The sequence below is a fragment of the Scardinius erythrophthalmus genome, assembly GCF_964197995.2.
Source record: "Scardinius erythrophthalmus genome assembly, chromosome: 16".
NCBI lineage: Eukaryota > Metazoa > Chordata > Actinopteri > Cypriniformes > Leuciscidae > Scardinius > Scardinius erythrophthalmus.
Genome location: NC_138236.1, coordinates 7,270,194 through 7,281,277, shown reverse-complemented (window position 1 = coordinate 7,281,277; position 11,084 = coordinate 7,270,194). Strand labels below are relative to the sequence as shown.

At 38.0% G+C, this 11,084-nt stretch overlaps 1 protein-coding gene across 3 annotated transcripts in view; it reads right to left on the bottom strand.

The window, feature by feature from the left end:
- zfpm2a (zinc finger protein, FOG family member 2a) overlaps positions 1-11,084 on the bottom strand; it is a 169,614-nt gene that overhangs the window by 3,488 nt on the left and 155,042 nt on the right. For all 3 annotated transcript variants that reach the window (XM_081389580.1, XM_081389581.1, XM_081389582.1), the window contains 2 exons: positions 1,482-1,688; positions 385-606 (listed from right to left, as the gene is read on the bottom strand). In XM_081389580.1, the coding sequence (XP_081245706.1) occupies positions 385-606; positions 1,482-1,688 (429 nt within the window). The remainder of the gene's footprint in view (positions 1-384; positions 607-1,481; positions 1,689-11,084) is intronic.

Genomic DNA, 11,084 nt, shown 5'->3' with positions numbered 1-11,084 from the left:
CTATGAGAAAGAAAAAAGACAGTTGTTTTTTTGTCAGTCTAGCATTTCCACTAATTTTACATTGTGTATGCAATAGATCTGTTTGTGTATATTTACTAAACATGCCGTGAAACTAATAGTATAATATTAATATAATATGAAATTGTTTACATAATTAATCATCATTTAATTAATCATTTGTCATTAATGTTCAGGTTGGCTGGGTTCGGCTGCTGATTTACTATTTTTGTGACTGCTAAATGAGTACAAAATATGGGTGATGAGCAAGTTAAATTAACAATTAAAAAGTTACCTATGCAATTTTTATGTTCATTGATTGTGAGAAAAAAAAATGTAACAGTCAAAATGTACTGTAATTATGATAACAGAATACCCTGTACTCACTATGTGAGCTCAAGTGCATCTCCAGAGCACGTGGGTTGCTGAAGCTCTTGTTGCATTGTGGGAAAGGGCAGATACTGGGAGTTTGGTGGGAATTGGCTTCAGTCTCTTCTGGGACATTATCTGGTTCCCTCTGCCGCCCGCTGCAGTAATACATCAGGTGGGCCTGAAGGTTCCTCTCACTCCTGTACCATATCCCACATGCTTTACAGGGGAAGATGTCCTCTGAAACACAGTTGCAAGCATGTAAACTATATTAATTTTTTTATTTTTATTTGTTTAATGTCATTCATTATATAGTTATTGCCAAATGTATTTATTAATGAAATTCTGGCTATGGCTTCCATTTGGCTATGGAATTGTATTTCTTTTTCCTTTTCATTTGTTCTTCAGAAGTGGAACTGGAATGGAGGAATTGTGCAGTTCCTTAATCCCATCCCTATAGGGGATATATCAGAAGGGGCATTAGGAGTGTTTGGGACGGCTGTATGTCAGTTCATATTTACGGCTGATGGAAGAAGATGAAGTTACTCAAATAGTCTAATAAAATGGTTTTAAATAACAATTCTGCTGTGATGTTGCATGGCAACAGAGATGATTCCAGTAGGCTTGTGCCCTTTCCTCAAGGGCAAATGAAAACACTGCACCATCTGCTAGCAGCATCTTCTGTGTCAAGCTGAACTCCAGACCTCACTGATAAAGTCAACAAACAAAGTATTTGCAAATGGCTTGAATTTTGCAATTACAAGGTTGGTCAGAGTCCAGACATGTTTACTGTACCCCTAAACGGAAGGGCAGAACATCTTGTTCCTCCAGTAGAGGTTAATCTCTGAATAACTACCGCATACTCTGTTTTCAGTGTAGTTTGTTCTGAACTGGCTCAAATGATTGGTTGGAGTGCTTAACGGTGCAGCGCCGGAACAGGTGAAACCCCATATGCAGCAATATCGGGGCCAAGTTTTACGGCAAGACCAAACCCTACAGCTTTATAGTACAAGTACATTGACAGTTATTAGTCTTGATTCGACACATACATGTTTATGATGCCAGTGGACATTTATTGAGTTTGCGTGTAAACAGAAAGAGTTGACTAAACTTACTGTTGACTATAGCTGTAGGTAATATGGAGGCCATGGCAGCTTGCTGGGGCAGGAGCTGGATGGTGTCCAGGAGGCGTGCTGGGTACATGCCCTCACCGAGAGACATGTGATTGACCGCCTGCAATCGAGAGTCAAAGTCCACTGCAAATGCCACCAGCTCCTCGCCTTCCATCATGTTCTTGGTAGTGGTGCACCACAACTGACCACCTGTGTGACAGAGAATAATAGACACATCATTACTGCTGCATTTAGCCACTTCAGTTTAAAATGTATGCAAACGTTTTTCTTGTAAAAGTAGTTTGATCATTGTTATGATGCAGTTATATTAATATTATATTATATTATATATTGCTGCTTGTTCAAATTTGTAACACAGTTCTTAAACATTTTGTCACAAAATTCATTGTTAAATCCACTTAAACTTGTAAAATGGAAGATAACTTAATCATTTTGTGTTGGGGCTACATTAATCATTTTTGTTGATATAACTACCTGGGCAGTGGATCTGTAGTTCCCAGCATGCTTTGCATGGGACTGAATTAGGAGAGTAAATTTTGAAATTAAGTGTTATTTTTCAGTAAAGAGTTCAGTTATGTTTTTGAGTATTGAGGTTACCATTGTGCAGAAGAGTGGTGGTGTGCTTATGCTGTGGGTGGTTACATGAGGACCATGATTTGTGTTGTTTCACTCAATAAGCAATAACTGTGCAAATGCTAGTTTTGAGATCAGCCTCTTCTTACTTACTCGTACTTTATGTTTTATATAATTATAAACAAAATTGTCTATAGCATATTAACATACTAGTTTCCTATGTCATAACTTTTGCAAGTTAGTATGGCATAGGAACTTAAATTTAACAAAATAAACGCTATTCTTTTGAACTTTCTATTTATCACATAATCTTTGAAAAAAAAAATGTATCACGGTTTCCAGGTTTTAACAATGATAATAATAAGAAATGTTTCTTGAGCAGCATAATCAGCATCTGGAAGATCACGTGACACTGCTGAAAATTCAGCTTTGCATTCACAGAAATAAATAGCATTTTAAAATAGAAAAATGTATATAAAACTGAAAACTGAAAATTGTGATTTTTTATTTTACATTTTCACACTTATGAATTGTATTTTTTCCCCCATCAAATGCTAATTTTACTTTATCTGGAAATTATACCGGAAACTCCAAGACAGCCATAAATTCATAAACACTTTTGCAGAAAAACATTACTGACAGACAGACACAGCAACATTGGGTAAAAATAGTGAGAGTTTGGGGAGGTACAATCTGTCCAATTAATAGAAGATAATGGAATTAAAAATCACTCTTTTTGGGTGGTGATGTTACACACTTTAGCTTTAATTAATCATGTTGCTTTAAAGGCATGGTATATCTTTAAGGTCTACTGCACATCTAACATTTGGAGTTCAGATCAAACATTCTGCTTGATCATTTTAAATATACTCAGAGTAGACAGGAAAAGAAAAGCAGGGAGGGATAGATGGAAGTCAGTGGAAGGGGTTTAAGCTCGATAGCATTTATCTTCACACACGGAAGGATTTCAGCCACACTTCATTTGCCATTCAAGAGATTAAAGTTTTAAAAATGACTATTTACAAAAAATCTGGCTTCCGAGATAACAACAAACCATGATACGCAGATGCTAAATGGCAGAATTAGGACATTGTTTCAGTAGGGAAGCTGGACAATTAATTAAAGCTCTCTGTTAGCTCTCAAACACACTGACTGAGCTTCAGAGGGGAAGATGAGCTGTGCTTTCAGACCAGCTGTTGGGAGGAAAGGTAATGAGAGAAAAACAGGAAGGGAATGTAATTCCTGAATTTAGGAAAATTTACAAAAGGCAAACATAAACACTGACCCACTGACTAACTACTTTGCTGGTCAGGTTGACTAATAAAAACAAGTAGTCGTGCAAAAGCTAATCAGCAGTGTTGGGTATAACGCATTACAAGTAACGGATTCGTTTTCAAATATGCAACGCAAGTTACCTTGTTTTCCTATTTATTGACTGACAGCACTCCTGTCCTCATGTTGAGAGAAGTGCAGAGGCGTTGTGTGCGCTGTGCAAACATGGTTATTGTAGTTCTACACTAAATTTGATCAGGCACATCTCACCAGCACAAAAACAGATTTAGTATTCCTCAAAATGAATGAATGCAAACTCATAATATAATGCAAACCTGCACTAATTAAACGTTAAATTACTCAAATATACTTTATTAAGCAATGTCTTTGCTGCTGACCTTCGATGATCCAATTCAACCATACTAATAAGCAAAAATGACCACGTTTGCCTTTATTTTTATGTATTGCTGAAGTAAGAATGTTGCACTTTATGAATGTTGGACTCCTGTGTGCTATTCTTCTGTAATCCAGAATGTTTCTGGAGGTTTATTTGAGCTGCGCCCTCTACTGTACAGGCGTGAATTTGCATTTCCTTTAGCCTGAAGCTTAATCATTTCACTTTTGGTGAGAAAGGGCTTATTCATTTAGCCAAAAATAGATTTGTTATTAAAAAAAAACAAGAAAGCCCAGCCTATAGGTGAGAAAAATTAATGTAAAGGCAACGCAACACATTTTCATAAAAAGTAACTAAAGCAGTTAGTTACTTTTTTAGTTACTTTTTTTATTGTAATGCATTACTTTTAAAAGTAACTTTCCCCAACACTGCTAATCAGTAAAAATTTTCACAAGTTGGAATCTTGGGTCAGACTGTTGACAGTCAAATCATTGAATAATCACTGTAATGTTCTATTTTTCAGGGGTGCTAAAAAATGAAAGATATCATACAATCAAATCAGATATATAAAAAGAAATAAAGTTAGTGACTGAAATGGCTTTCTAACACAGGCACTGACTGCGAAAGCTTCAGTGTGTTAAAAAAATGCGCGACTGCTGCCAGAAAGAGCAGCTTATCAACGTGTGGATCTGCAGCGGGGAGACACGCTCTTCAGACGGGTCCTCTTCATCAGCGGGATCCTGTCACACACCACACACTGCCTGGAGAGGCTCTCTCGTTCCTTATCTCCTAATTAAAATAACAAAAACTACCGTCGCCATCAGCGCAGATCAAAACTGTCACCTGCAACAGCAGGAGGGCGCAGGTCACCTCTGCCTGCTCAATACTGCTGGAAGTTGCATGAAGAACTCATTACTTGCAATAGAAAAGAAGCCAGAATGTGATGTATGCAGGGTGCCACAACCGCTGCGGCATTGTGGGATGGCCAGTTTCAACATCTCAAAGCGAATCACTGACAAACTTTGACTGCCCAGAAATAAGGTGTAATAAGAATCAGAAAGATATTAGTGTTACAGTCATGTCCTTCTCCGATGAAGATGTTTTTGAGGCTGCAAGTTTATGATTTACAGCGGAGGTTTTCAACTGATTTTGCTTCAGGTTCTAGAACAACTCCAAGCACCAAAAACCGTATCATAAAGGTTTTATTTTAGTATTATTTAAACAAAATTATAGTATTTATTAATATTTTGAATGAGCTTCTATTTTTAGTTTTTTTTTCAGTTTTAATGAAAACGATTTAAAATGTTTATTTTTATATCAGTTTTCTTTTTAATTTAAGTAATTTTAAGTTTATTTATTTTAGTTTATGTATTTTTCAGTTTTAGTAATTTAGTGCTTTTGTAATTTTTTGTTTTGAAAAAATATATATTTTGAATTAAGCTTTATTTTATTTTGTTATTCAACTGAAAATTTGATTTCAGTTAGTTGCCAACATTTCAAATTTTTGCTAAAGTTTTTCCATATATAAATACATATATAATTTAACGAGTTTTAATCATTTCTAGTTTTAGTTAATAAAAATACTGTATCATACAAAACAATGAATATACTTCAATACCATTAATATTGATAATTAATAATAGTATACCATGCATTGCATAGACACAACAAATGCTAAATTATCATAACGGCATTTAAAAAAATAAATAAATCAAAACCTAGTTCCTAAGTATCTCTAAATTCTGAAGTTGACTTTGATTCAAAACACTTTACACTGGATGGAAGACCTTTGACTTTAACAAAAGATATGGGGAAATGTTTTCTCCTCCCTATTAAAAGCTATTATGCCTATTTATTCTGCTCTTAATACATGATTATACATTCAATTATTAGCATTTAGAATTTTTTCCCCCAACTGTGACCCTACCAGAAGAATATACCTGCAACACACTCCTGCCCGTTATCCTCTTAGAAATAAAAGCTTTGCATTTTTAATCCAATTTTGTGAAAAATGTTATGGCAACACACGCACACACGCATGCACAAAGTGACTTTGTTGTACTTCATATTTTTGGCAAATGCAGTAGAAAATTTGCTTTCTGCACAATGTCTACTTAATAAGCAGCAACAGTAAGAGTAGTATTCTAGTGTTCCATGTCAGAAAAAACCTAACTTCACCATGCAGTGTGCTCGAACCCTTCGCAGGTACAGTACAGCATGGGAGATCAGGCCAGCGTTTCCAACTCAAGGTGCTCGCAGGGTCAAAAAGTCAAACTTAAAGAACAACCACAGTTCAGATGGAGACTTCCTGTCTGTGCCATTGTAAGTTCACACACTGAAATGCACAGGTCGATGGGCAGCCCTAAAGTGAGAGACGCGGGACCCTCAGTGAAAAGCGTAGCCAGCGCGGTGCTGCTTTCGCCTGTGAGCTGTCTGAAGGCAGCAGAAGGCCTTTGTGCCGCGGCCAACGCAGTCGCAATGAAGCCTATTGTCTCCATCCTCCTGCAGCGCACCTGATAAAAGAATAAAGAACTATGACATATTCCAAAAACAATGGAGGAATTAAGGACACACAATACGCCAGCTGCTTCATTAAAACAATCAAAACCCGGTATCCTGTACATAGTCCAGATAACTTAAAAAAAAAGCTGCTTTTCATACAATCTCGCGGTATAGAATCCTCTAGCGCAGGCTCGTCCTCGCGGCCCAAACTCCCCCCTCGTTCGCACTAATGATGCTTTTAAACACTTACTTAAAGATGTTCACATAAAGGAATTACAGGGGGGTTCAGAATTATGCAATTACATGTGTAAGTCCATGCCGCTCTAATCAAACACACCAGGATGAGCCGTCGTCTGAAAGCCTCAAAAGGCACCTAACGCAGGGCACGAGCACTTTGAATGATCACTTTAAAAGATCGACCGTGTTGTAAAAGCACAAAACAAGCCTTTCTAGCGCTCGTTTGCTGTCTCTTTCCGTCTTTTTGAGGCAAAAGCCGGCAGAAGGGTTTGCTAATGAACTGGCCGGAGGACAGCTACTCAAATGTTTGCATGTGTAAACAGTAGAAGACTTTAATAGTTTGCTGTAAAATGCATAGTTAAACATATCTGTGTTTGTTTCTCCCATCTGTCCAGACAAAAGGCTGCATCGGAGGCCGTGACGGAAGCGCGGAGCGCAAACCTCGACGCTACGCCAAAAATGACACTGCCAAAAAACAAATCTGGGGCAAAGGAAGGCAAATGCATCCTTTATATTTTGTGTTAATAATGGTGTATTTGATGTGTAAATTGGGTCTTCGTTCCAGAAAGATCAGGCGGCTTTTACCTTCAGTGTTTAATAATTCATTCACTACATGCAAAGCCAGAGCAAATAACAAAATATTCCACTAGCTCCTTTCTGTTAATATCTTCTGCATAAGGAACAACATGTAATTATGACTTTCTGTTCCTCTGCTTCTTTCCGTAAGAACGGCAGGCTAATAAAAAACAAGTAAGAGAGCAGTTCTTAAATGGAGGGTGGCAACCTGATTAGAGAAAAAACCGAAACAATGTTAAATGCCAAAAAGTAATTGTGCGTAGGCTTATCAGCTATCAAAAGGAGATGAAATGCTTCTCACAACGCTATACTAGCAGGCAGAATGCACTAAGTTGCTAATAGTAAAGTGTGAAGTAAAAAACAACCAGCAAATAGTTTCTCATTTTGCCTCAGAAATAGATGTGGTAAATTAAAATCAAAAAATGAAAAAGAAACAATAATAGAGATGCTAAAGTGACCCACAACATTTTCTTGGTCTTAATGTCAGCGATTTACCAGTTATTTTACAATCCAATACATTCCCAAATGGAAAAGATAAACCTTTCTGGTTGTGTTTCATTTGGAAATACATCAGATAATGGAAGTAAAATGGGTTGCATGTTATGCTGACTTGGGTTCAGACTGAACTAAGTAGAGAGATGATCATATAGGCAGCGTTTGCTTTGAACTACACATGAATGCACACTTACAGTTTCAACCTCAGTAATTATAAGACCAAAAACACAACAAGCCAATACAGCAAGTCCATCAGTGATAAGCCATCACACTGATATGATTCTGTCTCAATGTCAACAATCACTGTGTATGGCCATAAGGGGGCACTGTTCACATACTGTAATACAGATCTGACCTACAGTATCAGAATTCTCTCTGCTCATCCCAAAACCACACGAGACCAAACACAGACACACAGCTACTCGTCCCTTCCTTGTTCCTCTTAAAAGTGAGTTCACTCCTTTGTAAGCATTTCAACTATTTCATTGTCTTACAGTATTTTCGGAAGCATAAATTGCTTGCATCAGGAGAATTACTCAACACATGCTCACATTCTTTGCGCATGATACATTTGTGGAAGAGTTCAAGAAAATACAATGACAGTTGCCATCATATAAAATGATAAAACATGTTATTAGTATTAGTAGTGTCACATAGTAGACTGTATGGCACAGTATAGTAATTCCTCAGTATCAGTCAGAAAAGTTCTCAATATTACATTTGCACAAAATTCCTGCTCAAATCCGTTCAGGTTTCCGATTATGAAATGCGTGTTCATAATACTGAATGATTTATAAGTCAAAATTTGATGTTTATTTAATGATTAAAAGCTGATTTTGACAAATCCCTTTAGAAGTACTTTTCATTTGCAGATTCGAGAATCACACTGACAAAAGCTTTAATTTAGTGTTTAGAGCAACAGCTGTGATGTGAATTAGCATTATAAAAACACATCCGTTCATCAGTTTAACGCCAAACCCAAACTCTGTTTGCACATCACATGAATGTTAAAAAAGCATTTATGGATGAAAAGCAAGCATCCCGCAGTGTACAATGAATATATATTTGGCTTGAAATGACACATTTGTTTTGTACGTGCTTTTAATTATGAAAAATAAAAATAGAATTTGATCATCAGCTCACTCGACGTGAAATACTCAAGGGTAAATAAGAGTGTTGAGCAAACATTCTCACCGAGATCAGCGCTCACTTCGTCAGGTTACCGCGTAATGGTTGCGGCTAGTCGACATGTGTTTACTGCGGCCCCCGCTGGGAGGGACACACACACGCCACCCGTCTTGACCATCAGCGTTAATGGGACGTCGCGGCTTCGTGGCAGCGGGGAGCGGTAGTGTTGAGTTGAGCGGCAGACCCCCAGCTGTGGTCGGTGGCCCGCTTCCCCTTCCCAGCATGCTCCACGCCGGGGAGCAGGTGAACGGCCGGGATCCAGCGGGACCGTTCTCTTCCAACATGGCTCCGTCCCCGTGCCACATGGGCCCGTGGACGCTTGCCCTCATGCAAATGCACGGCCTGCAAAAAATGGCTCCTTCTCCTCTTTGGAAACATCGACTGGCAATGACGTTTTTTCGTGGGAGACTGAGCCAGATTGATGCACCTGTCAACCATTTTGGAAGATGAAGGATCGCTGTGACATGGACAGATCGCAGGAAGAGAGCCTGACAAAGATGTCTCACAGTGATAATGCATTTTGGGACAAAGGGGCGTTTAAGGATAAGGCGTGTCATTTTTTATGATATTAATACAGTAAACAATTGAGACAGTGTTTGTCTGAACAATGGTGGACGAGAGTGGGGTTTGGGAACCTGTTTGAAGGCGAATTATTTTTGCAACTGTTTTGTTTTCTAAATGTGCAGAAAGACATCATCTACAATCTTACGGCATAAAAAAAATATGTTTCAAAGTTGTAAACAGAATATCACACCGCCCTGAATCATATTTGCTGAATGTAATCCAGTACTTGTTGCTTACTAATTTTGGAGTGCTGATTCCAAAAATAGTGCCTGTTTTGCTCTAGCACGTCACACTTTCTCTCAAAATATTATGTGGCTTTTGTAGCATTTTTGGTTTCGACGACCATCTGTGAGGTTTAAGAAGTCTTGTATTATCCCTTAATCACCAGAAAAACTGCCTTCCTCTGAGCCAATTCACAACTATTTGTTCAATTCTCAGACAATTTTCACATGCATGACATTATTTTATGCCTAATCCTAATTGCAAGGTAAGAATTATGGCCAGTGACAGAAGAAAATGCAAATATGACTACATATTGTTTTACAATTGAATACAAATACATCCAAACAGCGACAGAAAATGACAGATTTTGTGCGAAAACGGTTATTTATAAACTTGCGTTCACGGACATTAAATGGATTTCACTCCTTTGCAGATTGTAATTTAAAAGACATATTTTGAAAACTGAAAACTAAAACTTTTGACATTTGACTGCTTTTGTTATTTTGTGCAATACATACATTTTTATTTTGTGCTTTTGTTATTTTGTGCAATACATACATTTGACCTGCCAGTCAAAAGTCTTAGATCGGTAAGATTTTTAATGTTTTTAAAAGAAGTCTCTTCTGCTCACCAAGGCTGTATGATTTTTTGTATTTTTATTAAAATAAATGGAGCCTTGGTTAGCAGAAGAGACTTTTAAACATTAAGAGAAAAAACATTAAGAATCTTACTGATCCAAAACCGTTGACTGGTAGTGTACATATAATTTGAAAAACAAATAGACAGTTTTGGACAGTTTTTTTTTTTTTTTTTTTTTTTAAACTCAACATCATCAAATTAGATAACATTAGACCTTTTTTGCAAATAATTTTTTTTTTCAAGATGCAGGGCTGTGTTATTGAAGCACCTTTTACAAGAAAACACCATTTCATTCTTTTTTACTTTTCAGTGTTACTTGCTGTTTCTTTGTAAATGTTTGTAAAATAATTTTCTGACAGAAAATTGCTTGTACACCAATTTTTTTTCAGTGTACCTGAGAAACCCGAACTGCTTGCACCGTAGCCCTTCTGTAATTCCACATATTGTGCAAAGTGCAAGCTAATTACGTCCTCCGTCGCTTCGAGCATCTGAAATAAACATTCAGCGGCTAAAGGATCTAATTGCGTTTGTCGGCTGGTGCGGAGGGAGGACACTGCTGCCCTTGCACAGTGCCATGCTGTCGTCCTGGCACGGCCTGTCCACTGCCCCAGGTACTGCCATACGGCCATCTGGAGCTGACATCTGTCTCTCTATTGATCATAAGGGTTTAGCACTTGATCAAACAGACTGCGACAGGAAATTGCTCTTTTCCCCACAGTAAAGGTGGGCGGCAGGCACGAGGGTAATAGAGTGGAACAGATTCGCTGGGTCTCACCGCAGCACACACCAGCCCTGGCATCCACAGCAAACGTGGAACGGGCGCTGGTGGGAACGCTGTGCCAGGACGTGCCCACTTCAGCTGGTGTGCGTGTGTTTGCGGCAAGACGGTGATCCCAGGAGAATCAATAAAGCGTTAAAGGGAC